The sequence below is a fragment of the Pelmatolapia mariae genome, linkage group LG9 (assembly GCF_036321145.2).
Source record: "Pelmatolapia mariae isolate MD_Pm_ZW linkage group LG9, Pm_UMD_F_2, whole genome shotgun sequence".
Lineage (NCBI taxonomy): Eukaryota > Metazoa > Chordata > Actinopteri > Cichliformes > Cichlidae > Pelmatolapia > Pelmatolapia mariae.
This window is the reverse complement of record NC_086235.1, coordinates 38,154,882-38,180,242: the sequence shown is the minus strand read 5'-3', so window position 1 is coordinate 38,180,242 and position 25,361 is coordinate 38,154,882. Positions and strand designations below refer to the sequence as shown.

Here is a 25,361-nt window from a genome sequence, read left to right as displayed (position 1 = left end):
ACTGATGTGAGCCTGGAAACAGAGTGAGCGATAGGGGGAGAGGGAGATGACTGTGTGATTTAATGTAAGGAAGCGAAGCAGCGTTCAAATTGATAAAGAGAGCAAGAGAAGCAGGAACAGAAAGAGAGGAGACAACCGCTGTATCACTGGGGAGCAGAGAATCGAAGGGTGGAGTGGAGCGCTGCTACGGCTCTTCTATTCTGTGCATGGGAGGAGAAAGCGGGAAGTTGACAGCTGAAGCTTACCTCAGCAAATACCGCAGCAGATACCAGCCAAAAGGCTACCTCCTCCTCATCCTCATCCTCCTCCTCCATTGTGCTGTCCGCTTGCCAGGAGAATAAACCATCTGCTTAGCCGCTTCTCTTCATTTTCTTTATTTTCTCGTAGTTCCACTCCCCTTTTACATTGCCCTCCACCCCTTGTTGTTGGGTTTCCACACAGGGATGCGGACTCAGCAGGGCTCGGAGGGGGGCGTGCCGCTGCCAGGGGGCAGTTGTGGTAGTAGCGGCAGTGGCAGCTCTGGGCTGTCACCGGGGTCTGAATCAGACGGCGGGAGCCCAACAGGCAGAGGGGTGGACGGCATGGTGGACGGAGGTCTCGGAGTGGGTGTATGCATGGGTGGAGGTGGAGGTGGAGGAGGAGGAGGCAGCTTGGGCGGCACTTTGAGGGGGGTCCTGTCTCGCTATTGGAGTTTGGAAAGTCTGCACTCCACCACAGGTAAGTGGTAGTGTGTTATTCCGGATTGGATGGGACTGGATACGCTTTGCGTGAGTGCATGTCGTTCCAGCTGTTCAGCTGACACCCACTGACAGTGACGGTGCAGTACTGATATATTTGGGTGGGCCGGCTGCCGGACGCTTTAGTCATGCAGAGAGAGCCAGAAAATGCCAGTAGCTCTGTCTCCTGCTGTGCCCTTTCTTATGGTCTGAAATGTGTGTCCTTGTCTGCCACACAAAGGATCTTAGCTCTGGAAATGCTTGTTGCACTTCATGCTGCACTGAACTCTCCAGTGATCCCAGCTCGAGCCCAGAATCGTCTGTCTAAATCGGCACTGATGATATTTTTTTGGAAAGTCCCATATGATGAGACAGGAAGAATGGGTTGACTTTTATGCACACACATTTATCTTTGAGAAACATGAATATTTAACAAAATATGGTTGATTCAAACTGTCAAGGATCTAATCTGATGTGAGAAATACAATTATAGCTTTAAGCTTATTATACACACTGTGTTTTATTGTAACAAAAGAGTCTCTGATAATAAACCAGGTGTTATCTTTTTTTGGTATTTTCAGTATTCTTTGAGGGGACTTAAAATAGTTCAAGACATGTTTAATAGCCTGAGCATGATTAAAAATATTGACAGTGTTATTAAACTTTTAGCCCAAAAGTCTGACGCATTTGTCTTTGCATGCAGCCGTGTTCCCTGTCATCAGCAGTGTGTGCTCGTGTACTTTGTACTGTTGTTAAATGGGGAAAAAGTGTGAAACATGAGCTGCTTATGCTGTGGCATGTAGCCGGGCTCTCCCTCTTCAAAATGGCATCGCGTTAGTTGTTGTGACTCCCAGTTGTTGTCATTCCGGCTTTGTTTTTCCGGCTGTGTGCTTGTGCATGTGTGTATCTGTGTGTATGGCCCAGTTGTTGCTCATGTTGTGCTGACCTAAATCTGTAAACACAGTGACATTATGGGACATGTCTTCATTATAAGAATAAAAAGCCAGTGATGTTCTCAAGGTGGTCTGGCTTATGCCCAGACCACCTTGAGAACATCACTGGCTGTTTGTGAGCTCGCCCTATCTCATTGGCTAAGCAGGGTTGGGCCTGCTTAGAACTTGAATGATAGACCACCTGGGAAACACCACCAGGTGTTTTAAGCTTGGCTCTGGCTTGTGCAATGGAGCAGGTCATCTACTAATCAGAAGGTTGGCGGTTTGATCCCTGGCAGCTCCCAGTCTGTATGGGTAAGATACTAAACCCGAGTTGCTCTCTGATGCATCCACTGGAGTATGAATGTGGGTGAATGTTAGAAGAAGAAAGCATAGAAAGAAAGTGCTTGTGTGAATGAGGCAGGCTCTATAAAGTGCTCAGGTAGAGCAGAAAGGAGATAAGAACGACTCCGGGGTCATTTAGGAAGTATTTATTGTTACTTTTGGACTTGTTGGTTGTCAACAGAATTATTTCTCTTAAAGTATCATGAAGAAATTCAAGAGCTACACAGTACAGAAGAAAAGATTTCAAAGACTTTAAAAACCAAAACTAGTGGGACGTGTTGGAATTATAGTCTCAAAGATTACCAGAAAGAGAAACTCTGCTTCTGCACAGGAGGCACCTTTAACCCTCACGTTGTGTTCATGTGGTGTTAAACAATTTCAAAAACAACCACTCCATTAAGACTCACCATAAAAAACTATAATAATAGATACATTATCACTACTTGTTGTGTTAGATCTTTGTATCAACTTATGTTCTTGTGAACTTTACAGTTTCTGCATGTCTCATTAATCTGAGCTTATCTTGAATTTGAGCTCTAAAAACCGTCACTTTTGGATTATTTTCACTCTAAGAAGGATCAGTTGAAACATAGTAAACTGATCATCAGAGACCACTGTGGCTGAAAGTTTGCATTTTGAAACCATTTCAAGTTTTTATACAGTCACATAACCTGCGTTACTTTTACACCTACTTGTGTAAAGAGTAAATTATCCCCAAATTATCCTCTTACTCACAGCTTGTGAGTAAGAGCATAGGAGATGAAGGAACTGTCCCTTGAGACCTCCAATCAGTCTCCAGAACCACAAACCTCTCTTGGTTCTTTCACCAACACTATCAGTGGGTTTCCCAGTATAAACCTACATGTTCCAAACATGGTAAATGGCCTGCATTTGTATAGCACTTTACTTAGTCCTTATGGACCCCAAAGCGCTTCACACTACATTCAGTCATCCACGCATTCACACACTGGTGATGGCAAGCTACATTGTAGCCACAGCTGCCCTGGGGCGCACTGACAGAGGCGAGGCTGCCGGACACTGGCGCCACCGAGTCCTCTGACCACCACCAGTAGGCAAACATGGGGTTAGTATCTTGCCCAAGGAAGCCAGGAGCCTGGGATCGAACCACCGGTTAGTGGTTGACCTGCTCTGCCACCTGAGCTACAGCCACCCCATGATAACATAACATGTCTTGGCATCACATGTTGCAAAACCTTTATGCCATATTTACACTGCTTGCTTGGCATATACTGTTTAAAAGCGCAGTGTCCCCTAAAGCAACCAGACCGAACCAACTGAACTTCTCTCATCACAGCCATTTTGTCTTGTTGACCACGACCTGGTCTTGTATCTGTCAAAGCAAATCACCCATAACAACATGTACATTTTCTGGAGTGACACGATGGCCTGAAAAAATTGTCCGAGTGGACTCTGCATCCCATAAACTGCTGGTAGAGTCATTTCTGGATCTGTACTCACCACTCAAATCAAAGACTCATGCATGCGCTGATGTCTTTCTGACTTACCTCCTCCCAGTCATCTTTGTAAAGCTGTTTCCCCTTCAAGTTGGTCAAGTTTACCAGCATGGCTTTGACTGAGGACTGAGTCCAGAACAGTTCAAAGCAGGATGTGATGTCATCAATCCTGATGACAGTTTCAGCTGGAAGCCTACCTTCATTCTCGGGTGGGGATAAGTTCCCATTCTTTCACTTGAATGTGAGATCAGCCTCAGCACGGCCATTCTCTTCATCACTGGATTCCTCCTCATCAATCCTTTCTTGGTCGGGTCAGATTATATTCCGTGTCAACTTCAGCTTCTAAAACTTCCTCATCTAATCCATCCTCATTGTCATCAAATATGATCAAATATGGAGTAAAGAGCCTCACTGACCTGCCATGATGTTGCCACAGCAAAGCTATGAGAAAAGTTCAAAGTTGACACAATGTTGCAACTATCTGTGAGAGCTGCTGTCAGGAGCTGTTCCTGTGGAGGAGAGGCTCTACTGGGCAAAGATTCCCGTTGCCAGAGAAACCAAAGTGTTTGTATGTGTAAATATGAGTGTGCACATGCATGCTTGTGTTTGCCTGTATGACCATCTGACAGATAGGGATGGACCTGAACTCTGTTATTTACACTAATTATTGTCTCTCCAATGTCTTTCTCTTCTTTTATTGTACATTGTATGAACATAAAACAGGAAAAGGTGTGCATAGACAGAAACAAGAAAGAAGGCAACTGGAAAAGATGAAAATAAAAGACAAAAACACAAAGAACAAAGCCAAAACATGTATATGTGTTGTATGTCATGTTTGTTGGCTACAAGGATAATAACCACAGTAATAACACTATCACCATTACTATTACTACTACTAACATTTAATTCAATTCAATTTTCAATTCAATTTTATTTACACAGCGCCAAACCACAACAACAGTCGCCTCAAGCTGCTTTATGTTGTAAGGTAGACCCTACAATAATACATACAGAGAAAAACCCAACAATCATATGACCCCCTATGAGCACTTTGGCGACAGTGGGAAGGAAAAACTCCCTTTTAACAGGAAGTTGAGGTGCGTCATCTGACAAGGATGCCTCCTGGGCTCCTCTGGGTGAGGTGTTCCAGGCATGTCCCACCGGGAGGAGGCCCCGGGGCAGATCCAGGACACGCTGGAATGTATTAGGAATACCATGGTAGTTTATGGCCAGGTCACTAGTGATTCTGTTCTGTTCTAGATCACTTAGCGCTGCTTTGGGTTGCCCCCAGAGCCTAAGGAGGGAGCCTGTTTATTAGGGGAGAAGGACACTGATCTAGTTGATGATGAATCTACATTGGTGACCTGGCTTACCTTCCTAAATCACCTGGTCCGGATGTGGTCTAGGTCTAACCCACATAGATGCTGAGAAATCAGCAAGAGGGAAAAAAGAAGAAAAAAGGGAGAAAGGATAAAAAAATGAATTAAAATAAGTTAACACTAATCAATAAATTAAAAAGGAATTCCAGGGTGGGGCCAAGGTATTTATTTGTTTAACTAAAACATATTGTAGTATTCAAAACATGTGGACATGTGCATGGTTTCAGCCTACAATGAAGCACAGTGATGGAGATGGAGGGATTCTGGATACTGGATAATCTCTCAGTCACAGCCATGTAAACTATAGGACTGGGTGACACACCCATGTGGTGTGAAAGTCACTGCCTGAGCTCCCTGAAGTGCACTGTGAACAAGTGGCAATGCTACCCAAAGCCATTTTAAACATTTTCCTTTGAGGTGGGTCCTGTGAATTGTTTTTATAAAGTGTAAATAGTAAGTGTGCATTTTTGGTCACAAAATGTTACTGCACATTTCTGTCCAGAGGTCAGCGCTGGAAGAGTACTCCAGGTCATTTTCCCATTTGTATGATGATATATAACACATGATAGATACATCAATATTTGAAAATTGTAGTTTGGAGGTTATTTTTCTGGGGTGAGTGATTTTCATGGTCTCTTCAGTTAATCTGGAGGGAAGTAGTGGATTATTTGTTATGGTAATCCTGGATTTGATTATAGATTGGACATTTTGTTTGCATTGCACCAGGCCGTCAGAGTTACACTAATTGTAATTGTAATGTAGTTTTTTTTTTAATGCAGAAATGTAGGAATGAGAGACTAAAACTGAAAAATGGTTGAGGTCAATTTTTCATACAACACCAAATTACAACAACGGTCGCCTCAAGGCGCTTTGTATTGTAAGGCAGAGCCCACAATAATACAGGTTGAGTTGGTTTTGTCCTATATTTACCTGGGTGAAGTGCACAGTGTTTTTATCCAGTGGATGACTGAGCGTCCAAAAGCCAGTCTGTGTAGGTTGAAGTGTCCAGTTAACTTTATCAAACTCCTTTTTTGCATCTAATGCTAGTATGATTATTATGGTATGGTGTTTAGAGGTAAGCTATGAAGTTGATTAATCTGTCAGCAGCATTTCAGGTTTTCATGAAACTGGTTTGATGTGGATGTATTCATGTTTGGGTAACGTTTTCTTTTTTAGTAGCGAGAGCTTTAGTGATTATTTTAATGTCTGTGTTTATTACTGAGAGGGAGCGATGTGTTGGTTAGTTTTTAGTTGGAGAGTCATAATATCGCTTGGTATCATGTGTGTCATTACTCTGTGGGATCATGACAACATGATTTGGCAGAAGTGTTTATAAAATTGTGCCGGAAATCCATTGTGATTTCATATTTGGCATTTACTAAGTGCTTTATGGAGTTCATCTATAGTCATAGGTTCATTTAACATGTCTGCTTGCTTTTTGGAAAGTCTGGGTCAATCTAAGTTTTCATTGAAAGTTTTCTACTTTGGGTTGTGGTCAGAAGAGTATAGCTGGCTATAAAAGGTTTTAAATATATTAATAATATTGGAAGGGTTTTGAAAAATTCCGTTCACTAAGTATGATTGAGTGGATTGTTGTAAGGGAGTTACTGAGGACAGAGAAAGCAATACGTGAGAGGGATTGATGGAAAAATAAGTCTCTGGATGAAGGGTTGTTTTTCCTCCAGCTATCATTAAGACCATAATGATTCATATATATATATATTGTTTTATTATATCTGTGGAACACCAAAGTCTTAAGCTACCAGGTGAGTGTGACCGGTCGAGTGTGGGACTGATAACTGTAGTGAAGTGTCCAGCAATGATGATGTTGGTTGAATTGCACTCTAATGAAAATAGGTTGTAGAAGAAAGATGGGTCATTATTTCAACTAGCATGAATGTTTTATTTTCCTAACCTTCCACCTGGATCAATATGACTGAAGTACGTTACTCCCACAGAGTAGTGTTCTGGTGGAGTGGAAATTGAGTCTTACTAATTTAGAAGATAATTTAGCCTGGAGAAATAGTTTGCTGCTTTATAATAAAAAAGCTCTCTGTGAAGCCAGACAATGTCCTAATATTCATCACTGATTGAAGAAAATAAGAACAACCCCAGGTTTCTCTTCAGCACTGTAGCCAGGCTGACAAACAGTCAGAGCTCTGTTGAGCCAACCATCCCTTTAACGTTAACTAGTAATGACTTCATGAACTTCTTCACAAATAAAATTTTAACCATTAGAAAATAAATTACTCAAAATCATCCTACAGATGTAATATTATCTACAGCTACTTTCAGTACCATTGATGTTAAGTTAGACTCTTTTTCTCCAATTGATCTTTCTGAGTTAACTTCAATAATTACTTCCTCCAAACCATCAACGTGTCTTTTAGACCCCATTCCTACAAAACTGCTCAAAGAAGTCCTGCCATTAATTAATTCTTCAATCTTAAATATAATCAACCTATCTCTAATAATCAGCTATGTACCACAGGCCTTCAAGCTGGCTGTAGTTAAACCTTTACTCAAAAAGCATCTCTAGACCCAGCAGTCTTAGCTAATTATAGGCCAATCTCCAACCTTCCTTTCATATCAAACATCCTTGAAAGAGTAGTTGTCAAACAGCTAACAGATCATCTGCAGAGGAATGGCTTATTTGAAGAGTTTCAGTCAGGTTTCAGAGCTCATCACAGCACAGAAACAGCTTTAGTGAAGGTTACAAATGATCTTCTTATGGCCTCTGACAGTGGACTCATCTCTGTGCTTGTCCTGCTAGACCTCAGTGCTGCGTTCGATACTGTCGACCATAATATCCTATTAGAGCGATTAGAGCACGCTGTAGGTATTACAGGTACTGCACTGCAGTGGTTTGTATCATATCTATCTAATAGACTCCAATTTGTTCATGTAAATGGAGAGTCCTCTTCACACACTGAGGTTAATTATGGAGTTCCTCAGGGTTCAGTGCTAGGACCAATTCTGTTTACATTATACATGCTTCCCTTAGGCAGCATCATTAGAAGACATAGCATACATTTTCACTGCTATGCAGATGACACACAGCTCTATCTGTCCATGAAGCCAGATAAGAGTCAGTTTTGACCAGGATATGTCCTTCAGTGCACGTGTTAAACAAACATATTAGACTTTCTGCTACTTAAGTAATATCTCTAAAATGAAAAATCCCACAGAGCCTTCAGTTGATTGCTTTTGCAAATTGCTGCAGGAAGACACTAGAAAGAGAGAGCATATTTCAGGAGAAACTGGCTCCTCCTCCTTGGCTCCCTGTTAAATCCAGAATAGAGTTGATTCTGGAAACCCTTCCAGTTTGGATTATGGAGACAGACACCCTCTCCACTTTTAAATTAGGCTTAAAACCTTTCTTTGTGATAAAGCATATAGTTGGATCAGGTGTCTCTGGATCCTCCCTCAGCTATGCTTCATGTAGATTGGATGTTGATTATACCCTACTGTGAATTCCTATTGACAGTATTTGGCCCTATAAGTGTGACCTAATATTGGCACATAGATGTCTCCAGATTTATGCTGGACGCATCTATCCATCTAAGTTTGGTGGGCTGCCATGACTACGTCCTACGTCCGATGAAAACTCAAAAGCTTCGAAATTTAATGTCACCAAGGTCTTTAAATCGTACTCACTGAAGATCACGTTGATCTAATGAAATCCTTAGGAGGTGTTTGTGCCTGAAATTAGTGAAAAATGCTGCTAAAATTACACATTAAATTCAAAATGACTGACTTCCTGTTGGATTTAGAATATGGCTGACATAGACAATGTATAATAATAATAATAATACATTTTATTTATAGGCACCTTACAATAACACGAGAACAATAGCAGCAATAAAATATAATAAACATGGCAAAACAAAATTTAGACATAAGGTAAAAAAAAAAAGTAAAAGTAAAAAAGTATCTTTGAGTTACAGCAGTTTAGTCTTTAATGGCGAAATATCGAAAGTTATCTCCAGGGATCACGTCCTTTGGCGAAACCTCACAGTTGAAGGCTTTGTATGTGAATAGAGGGATTTTGAAGTGATATTTCTCCTGGGAAAGTAGCGGGAGAATATGAGAATTATGATCGCTCTTCCTAGTTTCTTCATACTTCATTCATACTCTTGCTGTGGTGTTTCAGATCAACTGGATGCTTTTCATGGATCAACTTTTAGGATAAACTGTCAGTAAGGAAATAAGAAGTAAAGCAAAGACCAGTTATTCAACATCAGTCAACTTTAACATGATTAACATGTGCAAATTAAAGCAGCAACTTCTAGAGATTTATTGGCATTAAATGGTCATCATAGTCAAAAATGACTCAGAGCTTCCTTGGAGGCCAAAGTAATGCTATCCACAGACCAAAGGCTGATTTAGCTCATAGTAAGTGTTTGTACTAGAGTTGCTAGATAGGACTGAGGACAGAGCTCTGTGCTCCCAGTTTCTTTATGGGCTTTGTATTGTTGAAAGGGCCATGCACAAAGTGCTGACACAAATTTAAAGCTTTGTGACTCTTTAAATCCCAAGTTAGAATGTATACTGCAGTCTTGAGATTTTTTTTCACTTGTGTCAAGGGTCATCCAAACCAGAGACACAAAGCCCTGATCTAAACCTTACGTTTCATACCTGTTTGGAGTATATCTGATGCCTAACCCTAAACCACTTTTACCAATCTGACCTGTTTTCTTCTTGTACCTACCCTGTGCTTTGCTACCCCAATGAAAATAAAATCTCAGAAAATGCCAGAAAAGAGGTTGTGTGTAAACAAGTCTTTGTCCAATCTTTGCACTCATTCTCCTCTTTTGTGTTCCTGTGAATTAAAATAATGCCAGGTGGCAACAGTGTGGCACACTGTAGCATCCAAGCACACACTGGCAACTGTTCTCATCCATGAGCAAGTGAGGGGAAGGGGGAAAGGATGTCTAAAAGCATCCATCACAAAAATGGGAGGCATGGTGCTTTCTGGGAAATAGGTCACCATTAAAAAAGCCATTTAGCCTGAGGTGTTTTTGTGCACTACTTATTCTGAAGTTACTTATCTTAGAGAAGGATGAGGGGACAGTGGACACAAATAGATAAATGCATCAGTGTTCTTAGTTTTATTCATTTGTTACCTATTCTCTCATTACGTCAGATGGCCGGGGTGACCAGACTCATATTTACATTACAGTAGAATGTGACATAGATAATGTAAACAGCATATATTCAGTAGCTATTTTAGCTGAGTCTTACTTTTCTCCATGAGATCTGGTTGAGCCCATTTTGTTGCTGATTAAATGAATCAGTCTCTCCAAAAGTATGTATCTGCTATGTCTAATCACCATTAATGTAGTTATAGCTATAGTATAGTGATATAAACTTAAATTGTCTGCTATTTAATATGTTATTTTTATGTTATGTTATTTTTCTATTTTTTGGACTTATGCCAGACGGCTGGACAAAGAACGATAAATATTTGTTTAATATTTTACTGGCAGCAGGCAAAAAAAGCCATCACAAAGAAATGGCCTTCTTCTGAGAGCCCAACTATGAACATGTGGATGAACATCACAATGGACATTTACAGAATGGAGAAAATGACAGCAGATGTGAACTACAAGAGGGACCTGTTTGTATCACCATGGAAGAAATGGATGGACTATATAAAAAAACGCAGGCCAGATTTTGACTGTGTTAACTATTAGAAGACTAGAGGATATATTAGTTATATTAATGGAAACAAAAACTCACTCCCTACATGCCTTTTTTTTGTATTTTTATTTTATTTTTTTCTTTCTGTTTTGCTTCTTTTTCTTTTTTTTCTTCTTTCATTCCTTTTGTATGGATATTTTAGTTAAAAACAGGAAAAATATATGTAGTAACAAATTGCTGAAGTTGATGGTATTGTACAGTGATTCCTAAATGTCAATTAAAAAAAATATATATATATATTTTTTAACTGGTGTGTTGAGTTAGTAAAACTTTGTTAAACTCTATTTTCTAAGTACACAAAGACAGTGAAGTGTTTTTATCACATGCCATATTCAGTTGCTCGCTTTTCATTTTACACTTTTAATCATGTAATAGTTCATATCTAGGTCTAGGATTTACAGGGCGTTCTGTGACTCTGCTTCAAAATCTTCTCTTTGGATAGCTCTGTATGTGTGCACAGCTGGTATTTTTAGTTTTTAGTTCTGCCCAATTGTAAATAGATACGCTCTATGTGTTTTCCTCCATTGTGTCCAACTGTTCAACTTTAAATTAATCTTGGGAAAAGGAACTAAATTAGGTGATGAGCAAAGATTTTGTTGGTTTGGCCAGAAATCTCCTTTCTTTTTAATACACCGTGTGGTGGCAAATGCTATAGTTTAGTGTTTTGCACTTGTGGATATTTCTGTGCAACTCTACACTGACAATCTGCTCTGTGGTGCATCGGTTTTGGTGCACCACCCCATAAAACTTACAAAAAAGTGAGAAGGATGCTCCTGGTCATACTCCTGAACTAATGTGTCATCGTCCACTGACATAAGCTGATGACTGCTGTCTGTTTAGTGTTCCCCTTGGTACAAAAACACAAATGTTTATATTCATGTGATCAGAGCAGGACTTTTACAGAGTGATAAAAAATAGCCAAGCTTTAAAAAGATGTATTCAATGAATTCATTTTTACTTTTTCACTCTTATGAAGGTTAAAACAGTAAAATTCAAATCTCTGTATTTGATTTGAGAGAAATGAGCCTATGAGTCAGTAAGCCTGACTTTCCAAGCATCTCTGGCAGGAGGGTCCCCTATCCCCCACAAGACATTCAATATCTGCTCTGGGTTCCTGGCCGGCTGAGGCTCTGCCGATCCCTGCACCCGTTCCAGCTCCTCGGGTGGAGACAGCAGTTGCCCAGCCTTTGCCGGTGCCTGTCCCGGCGCCCAAGGTCAGAGCAGCTGTGACCCAGCCTTCTCATACACCTGTACCTACTCCTCGCATGGGAGTGGCTGGTGTCCAGTCTGCTCTGCCACCCATGCCAGTCCATGAGGTGAGACCCACCAAGACACAGCTGACCTCCACACCTATAGCTACTCCTTGGGTGGGAGTGACTAGTGTCCTGCAGGTGCCTGCACCCATTCCTATTCTCACTGGAGGGTCAGCCGAGCCCATCCAGCATCCTGCTGCATTGCCTGCAGCTTCACCACCTGCTGCGTCCGCTGACGGCTCTTGTGAGTCCGTTCAGCCACCTCCTGCTCCACCACCTGTGGCTTCCACGCTGTCACCTGCTGCACTACCACCTACTTCTTCGCCTACTGCTGCCATGGCGCCATCTGGTCCAGCTCCGTCACCCGAGGCTGCCACACCATTGTCTGGTCCAGCTCCAGCGCCCGTGTCTGGTCCTGCCTCTGCCGAGTCATGTCCAGCCAAGCCACCAGAGGATTTCTGTGCACGTTTACACCACCATCGACCGCCTGCCAAGCCGCCTGAGGGTTGTTGTTGTCCACGTCTAGCGTGGCCTGCTCATCCACATCCACGTCCAGCGAGGACTGCTCGTCCACATCCACGTCCAGCGCAGACTGCTTGTCCACATCCTGCTTGTCCATGTCCAGCACACCTTCGCTGGCCACTTTCCAGGCTGTCAGCTGAGGAACTTATCCATCATGGGTGGCCACCAGAACAGTGTAATCGCTGACTCTTTCCACGCGGCCAAGCTCCGGACCTCTTTAGTTATGGACTCTTGTGCTGCTGACCTCCGGGTCGGTCCCCTGAGCTGTCTTCTTGGGACTCTGTTTTGTTTCCTGTTTTTCTTTGTTCAATGTGTTTAGTTTTACTCTTCCACTGTGATGTTGTTATGTTCATTTGTGTCAGCTGTTTCCCCATGTGTTTCTGCTTCCCCTTATCACCTCCTGTGTGTATTTAGTCTGTTTGTTTTCATACATTCCTTGTCAGGTCGTCTGTTGTTTCTTGCCATGTTTCCAGGTTTCATGTCCAGGTTTGTTTAGGTTCATGTCAGGGTTCTTCATGTTGTTATTTAGTTCTCCCAGTTTAATATTTAGTTTTGCATCAGTTTGCCTTGCCTTTTGTCTTGCACCTTTTTTTAAATCAGCCTTATTAAACGGCTAGCCTTTTGTTAATATCAAGTTTTGTTCCACGTTCTTTTGTGTCTGCATTTGGGTCTACTATTCTCAATTCATACAGTCCGACTACAGTCCGATACCGACTGTATACAGTCATACAGTCGGTACCTATCAGCTGCCTCTGAAGTCCCACAGGCTACCCAGGCCTGATAGGACTCCTGGTGGCTCCCTTCACCTCTGGTGTCCACCATTTGGTTTGGGGGCTACCACCATGACAGGCACCAACCACCTTGCAGCCGCAGCTCAGTGCAGTGGCTTTGACAAGGAGGTGCTGAACATGTCCCTAGTCTGAATGCTGTTGAAGCTCTACTGGAGGTGTGCGTTGAAGATCTTGCAGACCGGGGCCTCTGTCAGGCATTCTCAGTGTACCCTCACTGTACGTTTAGGTGCACCAGGTCTGTACAGTATCCTCCCCTGCCACCTGATCCAACTCATCACCAGGTGGTGATCAGTTGACAGCTCAACCCCTCTCTTCAATCGTATGTCCAGAGCATATGGTCGCAGATCTGATGATACAGTTACAAAATCACCCTGCGTCCTTATGGACACCCTCATATTCGAACATGGTGTTCCTTATGGACAAACTGTGGTTTGCCCAGAAGTCCAGTAACAGAACACCGCTCGGGTTCAGATCTGGGAAGCCGTTCCTCCGAGTCACGCCCCTCAGAGTCTCACGGTCGTTGCTCAGGTGAGCGTTGAAGTCTCCCAGTAGGACAGCAGAGTCCCCAGGTGGAGCACCCTCAAGCACCCCACCCAGGGACTCCAATCTCCACAACAGCTGCCCATTGTGGACCATAGTAGATCACAACTGCAGCTTCTCTCCAGTGTAGAAATACTTCCTTCCAGCCTTACCATTCAGGAAAGGAGGCTATCACATCCTTGAATAAAGACCAAAGCATGACCATACTACCAGCTGACAAAGGTGGTGCACCATTCTTCTCAACTCAACCTATTATCACTCTTCAGTGGGCCTACTCAGAAGTTTATCCACCTGACTGTTAAGTGGGCTGGTACTTGTATAGTGTTTTTCTGCTCTGAGCACTCAAAACACTTTATTATTAGCCTCATTCACCCATTCACGTGCACCTTCATATAAGTGCATGTGTTTTCAATGCCTAAGTCCTTCTGACCTAACATTCATGTACTTGCACTCAATTAATGCAGTGGGGGCAACTCAGGATTGAGTATCTTGCCCAAGGATACTCTGACATGTAGAGTAGAGGAACTAGGAATCGACCACCTTCTCTACCTCCTGAGCCACACCCACCCAATGAAGGGATCATAGGCTCTGTAATGACTCAGTAAACTGTGTCTGGGTCCCATCAATATGGTTCTACACTGCAGCAAATTGCAGTTTTTTATTTAATAAAAACTAGCTAATGTCACAGGTCCATCAGTAATGGGTGTCTTATTTATTTCTTCATATTTTTTTTAATATCACCTTTGGTTGCAACCTGCACAGTAATACAGACATTCCACCTCATAGACGCACCACCATCAGCTATCAATGTACCGTCACTCACCTCTCCATGTCTTCAACTCAGTTAGAAAATTACCTGATTGGATAGTGTGATTTTCAGTAGAGAAAAAGAATCCTAGTATTCCCTTCACCAGACCTAATTATTTTTGCATGATATTGAGATTTAGAGCATCCTTACACTGGGACATGTGTTCTGATAAATATTCTTATGAACAACAAGACCAGTCTTAGTATAAAGACCTTCCAGGTAACAACCTGGGGCAGTTCTGGGGTGAACCAGAGTTCAGTCTTCTGTGTACTTTTGCTCCTTTTTGGGGTGAAGCCTTCTATGTAGTAAAACACCATTTCATCAGGATATGGTCTCTTGGGAGACTGTCAAGTACGTGGGAAAAGGCAATTATGTCAATGTGCTTAATGTTGCAATATGACACAGAACGAAAAGAGTTTGACTTAAACAAGATTAAATTGGCATTAAAAATTTGGTCAGATATGGAACACGAAATCCCTCTTAGGAGTTTTAGTGAGATTGTCTATATGTAAGTCAACCAGCAAAATAACATTGAAAACCAGAAGAAACTCATTGGAGGAACTCAGAAAATGAATTTGAAAAGTCATTATTTAGCTTGGGCAGGCAATACATTGTAACATATATAGCAGTAGTTGGCCCACCGATTTGTAAAACGATGGACTCAAATGAGGCGTACAGAAGAATAGTTTTAGATGATACTTTCCATTTCTTGTTGTAAACTACCACAACACTGCGACCACGGGCAAATGCGCAGGGCTGATAGGTGTAAACTAACCAAGGAGGAACAGTTTGATTTAGCTACACCATGTCATTGGGTTGCTGTCAAGTCAGTCAAACAAAGAAAATCAAACTTAATGACTGGCCAGGAGATCACACAGTAGAAACCCTTATTGGTGAGCGAATTCACATTAAATAGCCCGAAGAAGAGTTTCTTTATCTCAATTGTGGCATCAGCTGACCAGGTCGGGTCAGCCGGGACACTTGTTAACAGTCTAACCAGGTCTATGTGGGGATCAAAGGAAAATAGACCAGAATTATTGTATTGGATTATGATCATGATAAGTTCCAACAAGATCCTCGGCGAGTGTATTTCTGACTGGGATGACGTAAATAGAATGAAGCTGAAGAAGCTTGGCTGTTGTGTACTGAAATACAAATGTCAGTGGGTGGAAGATGGCAACCAGTGCCAGCAAGCTCCACGGGAACACTCTGCCAGTTCACATCATTAGATTTTAGAAGTTTCCAGTTGCTGAAGGCATGGTGACAGCAACAGAATAAAAATGTAATAAAAACAATCAAAAATCGGATGGCAATTGATGGCTTATAGAAACCATTCTCAAATATATGAAAAGACACTTGAGTGATACAATATTAGAATTAAAATAAGTCCACAGAAAAGTGGCAGGGGGTAGCACCAGGGTTCATTCAACCAAATTATACACCTGTGTCATCACAGTCACCCCTCAGTTAGCTTAACTGCCACTGTTACTGGTACCAACTGAGACACCACCACTCAGTTGGTATTTGGGCTGCCTGCTGAGTGCTAATTCTTTACAGCTTTTCTTGTACAGTGTTTGTGGTTTTGTATGAGTACCAAAATTAAGCAAGCAAGCAGAAATCTCATGGCTGTCCCTGTCGCCAGCAGTCCACAGCAAGAGCAGAATGAGGCATGTCACATTTACCTGGGTATTGTCCTCACTAGGAGAGCATTGACTGAGCCTGAAGCCTGTGCATTTTGTTGTCAGCTCCAGCACAAGACACTAGAAAGATGGGTGACATTTGTGGAGAAATTACTGGGAAACATGGCTGTAGCACGGCATGACGCTTTCCTTTCTAAGTGTAGGAACTTGGGTTTGTCTGAATCCAAGGGCAAGTTGATGTACCTACATCTGACTGGGCTGAATGAAGTATGTTGATGGGTTAGAAGAGGGTGAGCTAGAACTAAGCAAGAATGCTGGCCAGCTTCAGCTGAACTTGACGATCACCAGGATGATGATGATGTGCTGGACATCCACGGTTTCTCAGAGGATGAGCTGTAGAGCCTGTCATTGACTCAGTGTGCCACTGCCGCTGCACCAGCCAGCCAAGACACCATGTTCGTTGTTCTGATGTGAAGCAGAGGAGCTGCAGGTGGACTGGTTTTCTTCTGAGTCAGTTCAGAAAAAATCATGGTTGAAAGCCATCTTGGGTCAGCTGTAGCTCAGGAGGTAGAGCAGATCATCTGCTAATGGGAAGCTTGGCGGCTCCATCCCTGGCTGTTCCAGTCTGCATGCCAAATTTCCTTGGCTAAGATACTGTCCCCAAGTTGCTCTGTAATGCATCCATCGGAGTATGAATGCATGTAAATGTTAGTTAGAAAGCACTTTCACAGAAAAAGCATAGAAAAAAGTTCAGATGTGAATGTGTGAATGAGGCAAGTTGTGTAAAGTGCTTTGAGTGCTCAGAATGAGTGCATCATATAGTCTGTACCTCCCTATGTTAGCGGATTTCTGTCCCTAAGCCTTTGGAGCAAGCCAAAGTTAACCATCATCACTGCGCCCGGGTGTAGACATTGAATCTTGAGGTATTTAAATGATCTACTGGTGTGTGTGTGTGTGTGTGTGTGTGTGTGTGTGTGTGTGTGTGTGTGTGTGTGTGTGTGTGTGTGTGTGTGTGAGAGAGAGAGAGAGAGAGAGAGAGAGAATCACTTTCAGTTTAACATCAGTGTGTTTGCGTCCTTGCACATTATACACTTTCTACTGTTCATGTATGGCTGAAAGCACAAAGCCAGCAAACAGCTCAGCCTGGCACTTCCTTGTACATACTGCACCTCCCCCCTTCCATCCTTTGTCTCTCCCTTTTATCCTGCCACTCCGCTTTACTTCAGTTGGTCAAAGCATGGAAGTCTTTGTCAGAGTTTTGTTTAGAGAGTTCAGATTCCCTTCATTTATGTCAAACAGCGAGGCACTGTGTCGACTTTGTGTAAAGTTTATTACATTGTTATTTATTTTTTTCTTCACAGGAAACTTAATGTAGCTTGGTGTCCCCTTATTTAACTGTTATTCTCAAGGCTTTTTTGTCTCTTAACTTTCACTAGCTCTTTAGACCTAAGATTAAGGCTACAGTTAGGGCTAGGTTCACATGCGCCCCCAGTAGTGAATTTCTACCTGTAAAGCACATAAAGAAAAATATCATAACAGAGTAAATGTAAGATTGAAATGTATGTAAGGTACTTGTTTTTGATCTGCTAAAATATATACTAACCGTAAGTCTATGTGTAGACCCTGTTTTGTTCTTGTACAGCAAGTAAATAAGTATTCAACACGTCAGCAGTTTTCTTGTAAATATGCTTGTATTTATTGTATTGCCTTGGGATATTGTGTCGCATACTCGACAAGAGCTAAAACAAATTGATATTCCTGTGCACTCCAGTAAAATGACCCGATAAAGTCCATGCTGATGCGCTCCAACGAGGCCTCCATAAAAGGTAGTGGTCACAAAGACACTGCCAGCTGGTTCACCAGTTTCACTTTGTCCATGTGGCCCCCTGCGGGTCAGGTGCAGTGTCTGTAGCTACAGCAGAGTAGAAAGTGTTAGTAGAGACAGCGGCCATTGGTCTGCCATCCCTGGCCAGTGACCTGGAGCCTCCTACTTGGGGCCAGGACTGGCTGACTGTCTGCCCACCACCCAAAACGGCGGCCCCAGCAGCTCCCTCAGCTGAGCCACAAGATGGTCCTCTGCTAGCATTACCACCATGCCTAAACTGGTGAGCTGGTGACAGCGGACCCACTTGGTGGTGCCAGCTGGAAGACACTGACACAAGTTTTTATATAATGCATAGAAACTGCATTAGACCCTCTGATTATAACATGCACTGAACATGCATTTCTACTGCTTTGAAGTACGCAAAGTATGGAAAACACTGAAACACTGGAACGCTCTGAAATCAGCATTTTCATGCCAGCAACCTTTAACTTAAAAACAGAAAGCCACACCACTTATGTTTTATATCCATAATATAAATACTATAGTTATACTAGGTTATCATTATATAAATATCATAATATCTAGATAGTTAATAATCATAAAAAGAAAAAAAGTGATGTGAAAAAGTGTTTTTCCCCTACCTGATTTCCTATTTGTTGTGTTTGTCACACTTAAATGTTTCAGATCATCAAAATAAATTTAAATATTAGGCAAAAATAACACAAGTAAACACAAAATGCAATTTGTAAAAGAGGGAGTTTACTGTTAAGGGACAAAAATCCAAACCTACATGGCCCTGCGTATAAAACAGTGGCCACCCTTAGCAGCAACAACTGCATTCAAGAGTTTGCGATAACTGGCAATGAGTCTTTTACAGCGCTGGGGAGGAATTTTGTCTTTGCAAAATCATTGTAATTCAGCCCCATTGGAGCATTTTTGAGCATGAACTGCTTTTTTCAACTGTTAGCATCTCAATCAAAGTCAGGACTTTGACCAGGCCACTCCAAAGTCTTCATTTTCTTTTTCTTAAGCCATTCAGAGGTGGACATTCTGGCGTGTTTGGATAATTGTCCTGCTGCAGAACCCAATTACGCTTCATCTCGTTTAAGTTTAGGTGGACAGCAGGGTTCCATTTATTGCAGTCATCCAGGTCTTTAGGCAGCAAAACCACCACCATATTTTACTGTTGGTATGCTGTTCTTTGTCTGAAATGTTGTGTTATTTAATGCCACACGTAAAGGGACACAAACCTTCCAAAAAAATTCAGCTTTTGTCTGAGGACACTCTTTCGAGGATGCCAGTGTTCACATTTTGGACAGAGAGGACAGATGGTTTGAAAGAGGAGTGAAAGAGGCCATCTATGTCCACTGTGAGCGACCATCTTTGAACAGAGGCGGTGGTTTACGACACCAACTGTCTGCCATCTATAATCCAGTTTTGAGTTCCCTCCCCAGACGCCTTAACGCCCACTCACATCCTGGGCCATCTGACCTCAGGAATTCACATGACAAGGTGGGGCCAGGTTTCACAATGAGCTCACCCGAAACCCTGGCTGATTAGGTCCCACACCCGCTTTCACACCTTGGCTCATGTGATTAGAGGATCACCAGGGGGTCCTTTGTCCCTCTTTGGGGGGATACTCCCACTGGGTTTAAATCTGGGACTCTCGGCCATTTGACCTTAGAACTGAAGAAACTTCTCGGATGAGAGGTGAAACGTCTTCAAGCAACTTAAAGAAGTCCAGACGCTTTTCTTTGCGAGTTTACATAGACTTTCCACCTTTTCAAAGAACTAGTTGGAGTTTGAAGTAGATTTCAAGTTCATTTTCAGTTGACTGATGGTCCTTGAGTCCAGCTGCTGGTTGATATGGATAATATGATACAGTCTTTAAGATAAGATGTGGCCCCAGTATTCAAGCTCTCATATGTAAGGAGAAGGATTTTAAGTTTGATTCTGAACAGATACACAGTGAAGCAAAGCCAGTATGGGAAAAATATTGGCTTGTTTCTTTCTAGTCACTGTCAGTACGCTCACTGCAGCATTTCAGATCAAATGAAGGGTTACCAAGGAGTAGGACAGCCTGATAATAATGAATTAAAGTAGCCCAACCGAGAAGTAATAAATGCATGAACCAGTTTTTTAGCAACACACTGAGATTTGATCCAAAAAAGCTGATGCTTGTTCATCTGGGTGTGGTGTTTTCAGTGTGAGAAAGGTTTCATCACTCATCCAAGTGACTTCTTCAGTCTCATCTGATTGCAGGTTTCCCCAACCTTATAAAGAGTACAAGAGTACATAAACACTGTGTTCAGATGATTAGAATCAACTTTTTGGGATTTGTCTGTGAAGGTTCTCAGTCATCCAGGTCATCGTAGTCTAAGGAGCTTGGAAAGAAAAGCGTCTGGACTTCTTTAAGTTGCTCACCTCTCATCCGAGAAGTTTCTTCAGTTCTAAGAGTCAAATGGTGGAGAGTCCCAGATTTAAACCCAGTGGGAGTTTCCCCCCAAAGAGGGACAAAGGACCACCTGATGATCCTCCACGTAATCACATGAGCCAAGGTGTGAAAATGGGTGTGGGTCCCAATCAGTCAGGGTTTCGGGTGAGCCCATTGTGAAACCTGGTCCCCACCCTATCATGTGATTTTCTGAGGTCAGATGGCCCAGGGTGTGAGTGGGCGTTAAGGCGTCTGGGAAGGGATCTCAAAACTGGATTATAGATGGCAGACAGTTGGTGTCGTAAACCACCGCCTCTGTTCAAAGATGGTCGCTCACAGTGGACATAGATGGCCTCTTTCACTCCTCTTCCACTTTTTGGGATTTCCTTACCCAGATGACTGAGCATGCATCAAGACTGAGACTGGATGTTTCTAATTTTAGAGATATTGTGCAAATGCAAGGTAGCGGTTATACTTATTTGATTAATATGCACATTGAAGGACATATCTTGGTCAAAAACAACACCCATACCCCGAAAAAGCTGAAACGTCTGAAATTAAACCTCCAAAAGTTGATTCTGTTCATCTGGACGTAGTGTTTTGTGGGAGAAACGTTTCGTCACTCATCCAAGTGACTTCTTCAGTGAAATTAAATGTAAATATATGAATGATACTGCCTAAGGTAAGCACATATAATGTAAACAGGATTGTAAACAGAATTCATGTATAAAATAAAAAGATTTGGTTCCAGCACAGAACCCTGTGGAACTCCATCATTGATTATTGGTAATGGTAGTATGTGAGGCAGTCTGTTAGCCAGTAATAACTGAAACCCCTAAAATCAGTAGCCTTAAAGTTAGGGCATGCACTAATCTCTATAATTAAATTTTATGGTCAGCAGTATTGAACACTGCACTGAGTTCTAGCCAGGGAAGAGTCCACTGTGAGAGATCATAAGAAGATTATTATTAAGATATTTTTACTCATATTTTTAAGAGTATTTGTGTTCTGTGATGAGCTCTGAAACCTGACTGAACTCTTCAAATTAACAATTTCTCTGAAGATGATCAGTTAACTGTTTCCAAATACTCTTCTTCCCCTTATTGTGGTGGAGTTTCTCCGGGTATCCAAAGCGAGGGATAAAGTCATAGAATATTTTGTCAAATGCGGTTTTCCCATATTTATTCCTTGTTGGATACACCTGGGCAAAGCGTGGGAAGTGGTCTACAAGAACAAGAATGTACTCATACCCGTGACTTTGCTCTAGGTGTAGGTAGTCAATACAAAGCAACTCGAAAGGACTACTGGTACTGATATGTCCATAGGAGCTCATTGGGGAAGATTGGGATGTTTCTGTTTGATACAGACACATCGTTTGTTTGCATAGTCCTCTATGCTGCATGTTGGGCCAATAAAACTATTCACAGGTGAGGTGTGTTACTTTATCGGCACCAACATGACCCATGTCATTATGAAGTGTTCTCAGCACCAGGGGCTTTAGCTTTTTAGGAAGCACAAGCTGTTTATGCTGTTTATGCTGCATTTCTACTATTCACCTGCAAAGCTGCTGCTTGGGGCACCTCATCCTCCTGCCCTGCTTTGCTTCCTTGCCATGCTGCAGACACCACCTCTGATGACATAGGCTCTGTGTGCTCTGTCATTCTGTCTTGGAGGTTTACTGGGTAACTTGACAGAGTGTCTGCATCTATGTTCAGCTTCTCCGGTCTAGTTCACCAACCCACCTGTGTCCAACAGGATTTAGTCTGGTAGTGCTCAGGATGGATGTTAAGATGTGATTATCAATGCAGACTGTGAATGTGGGGGCATAATACAAGTAGTCTTGAAACTTATCACATGTCGCTGGCTTTAGTGCCAAAAACTCAAGCTTACCGAAATGAAGGTGGTAATTTCTCTCGGCCGATGTTGGAGTTCTTGAGCCATATCTGATGACACGTAACTTGTTGTCCTGACGCTGGTACAGCACTGCACCTAACCCTTCACTGGATGTGTCGGTGTGCAGTATGAATAAAAGGTTGAAGTTTGGGTATGTTAGGATGGGTGGAATAGTCAGCACATCCACAAGTTTAGCTAAAACATCCCGGTGCTCAAGACATGTCCTTCAATACACATATTAAACAAATATGTAAGACTGCTTTCTTCTATTTGTGCAACATCTCTAAAGTTAGAAATATCCTGTCTCAGAGTGACGCTGAAAAACTAGTTCATGCATTTATTACTTCCAGGCTGGACGACTGTAATTCATTATTATCAGGAAGTCCTAAAAACTCCCTGAAAAGCCTTCAGTTAATCCAAAATGCTGCAGCAAGAGTCCTGACAGGGACTAGAAAGAGAGAGCAGATTTCTCCTGTTTTGGCTTCTCTTCATTGGCTTCCTGTTAAATCCAGAATTCAAAATCCTGCTCCTCACATACGAGGTCTTAAATAATCAGGCCCCATCTTATCTTAATGACCTTGTAGTACCATATCACCCTATTAGAGCACTTCGCTCTCACACTGCAGGCTTACTTGTTGTTCCTAGAGTATTTAAAAGTAGAATGGGAGGCAGAGCCTTCAGTTTTCAGGCCCCTCTTCTGTGGAACCAGCTTCCAGTTTGGATTCAGGAGACAGACACTATCTCTACTTTTAAGATTAGGCTTCAAACTTTCCTTTTTGCTAAAGCATATAGTTAGGGCTGGACCAGGTGACCCTGAATCCTCCCTTAGTTATGCTGCAATAGACGTAGGCTGCCGGGGATTCCCATGATGCACTGGGTGTTTCTTCTTCACTCTCTGCTTGCTCATTAGGGGTCATATGATTGTTGGGTTTTTCTCTGTATGTATTATTGTAGGGTCTACCTTACAATATAAAGCGCTTTGAGGTGACTGTTGTTGTGATTTGGCGCTGTGTAAATAAAATTGAGTTGAAATTGAATGGTCTTTAACCTTCTTGTACAAAGGCTTAGGGATAGAGTTATAGAACTTTTGAACTGGATTGGCTGCTTCTGGTCAAGATTCTCCAAGTTAACAGGAATGCCACTTTTTGGATAGTGTTTGCTCTGGCACTCGTGTGCCTGGCTTGGCTATCCTGCATGGTACATATTTAGGTATCAACACTTGACTGCCCTGGTTGCTGACAAGGGTGACAAAAGTCTGTTGGCCTGGTGTCTATGATTCCTAATATGAAGTTCAAAGCTGTTCTTGGTGGCAAGAAGATATCAAGATATTAGCTTGAAGATTGAAGATATCTTCAAGCGACTTGATTTTGGTGTCAGGTAAGTGCTTCTCTATCCACGACTGTGCCATTATTGTGGCCTGAACCCCACTGTCCAGTAGTACCTCAGTTGGTTCACCATTAAGGTAACAGGCAAACATACACCTTTTACTAGACAGTTTCCTTTCTTCACTCTGTGTCTTAACACTTGCTGATTATCAGTTGGAGTCCTTCTCTCATGTTTTTTTTTTTTTTTTAATAATAATAATGGATTGCATTTATATAGCGCTTTTCGGGACCCCTCAAAGCGCTTTACAATTCCACTCTTCACTCACTCTCACATTCACACACTGGTAAAGGCAAGCTACAGTTGTAGCCACAGCTGCCCTGGGGCAGACTGACAGAGGCGAGGCTGCCATATCGCGCCATCGGCCCCTCTGGCCATCACCAGTAGGCGGAGTGTCTTGCCCAAGGACACAACGACCGAAACTGTCGGAGCCGGGGCTCGAACCGGCAACCTTCCGATTACAAGATGAACACCCAACTCTTGAGCCACGATCGCCCCTTCACCAACTCTGGCTCTGGGACTCTGGCTCTTGTCTGGTCACTGGTAGTCCCTCCCCAATGACCTGGTGTTGTTTCCCGGTTCTTGGACAGGAAAACCACAGCCTGGTGTCCCTCCTGACCACACTGGAAACAGGGGTTACAACTAGCAATCCCCTGGGTTATACATGGCCTGCATTTTCCTTTCACGGTTGACTTTGGTAGTGGAGCAGTACTGAGTGAGCTGACCTGTGTGGACTCAGAAGAGTGAGAGCCTTCTCAGTAGTTTTGGCCAATCAGTTGACTGGTGTATTGAATCTCTGAGCTAATCTGCTGAGAAGCAAACATCACACGCTGTTTTAGCCCCGTTAGCCGGTCGGTACATGTACTGATGTAGGTTTTCTCTGTCTTGTTGCTTAGCATTGCTAAGCTCCTGAAATAGCTCTGCACTGCTCTTGTCTCTCAGGTGTGCTCTAAAGAACCATTTGAGCTCAGCTAACGTTAACCCAGGTTTGGCCAGTAACATATCCTTGAATGTACCCGGTTTAATTATCTTTAAGACAGTACGGATTATCTCTAATTCTGTAAAATTCTCAGCTTCATCACTCTATCTACACAGAGAGCTATAACTAACATCCGAATCTCAGTTACTTGACTGGTTACCATGCAGGGTCTATCTGCCTTTGCACTAACTACTGAGGGTGGTACAATAGAGTGTGTTTCTGCAACAAGCTCACAATCCTCATCTGCAGCCGCCGGAGGTCATTGCAGGTCAGTGATGAAGTTGTTGACTACTAGCAGGTGAGACATGCCTTAGTCCTCCTGACTTGCCAGCCAGTCACTGTTCAAAAAGTCCACAATGAAGTCATAGAGTTCCACCTCTGTTGCATTTTCTCCTGTTAGGTCATCTTCCACCTCATCCTCAATGGTGTCTGCAAGCTTGTACAATACCTCTGTTTTAGCAGTATTAATAAGCTCATGAAGCTTTCTCTGTATTCTTCATCGCAACTCTTGTAAAGCAGCCATTCTGGTATCCCAGATGGAGCAGGCGTAGCACGTTGGTCCAGGACATTAATCTTAGTTTATTGCTGGTGATTAGCTACCGTCAGGAGGAGGCTCTAATCCCAGACGAGCCCCACGATTGTTGTTGGCTGACCTGACAGGTGTCCAGGAGGGGTGCGATCCTAGATCCTGCTGCTCTGTATTAAAAGGGACAGCTATTTTTAAATTTACATGGTTAAAGTCC

At 42.6% G+C, this 25,361-nt stretch overlaps 1 protein-coding gene across 2 annotated transcripts in view; it reads left to right on the top strand.

Annotated features, from left to right (window-relative positions):
* arhgef4 (Rho guanine nucleotide exchange factor (GEF) 4) overlaps positions 1-25,361 on the top strand; it is a 91,354-nt gene that overhangs the window by 12,390 nt on the left and 53,603 nt on the right. Inside the window, exon 1 of one of the 2 annotated variants that reach the window (XM_063484520.1) lies at positions 45-717. The exons of the other annotated variant lie outside the window; for it this stretch is intronic. Within the exon in view, the coding sequence (XP_063340590.1) occupies positions 444-717 (274 nt within the window). The 5' untranslated portion in view covers positions 45-443. Of the gene's footprint in view, positions 1-44; positions 718-25,361 lie in introns of those variants that run through there. 2 annotated transcript variants of the gene reach the window in all.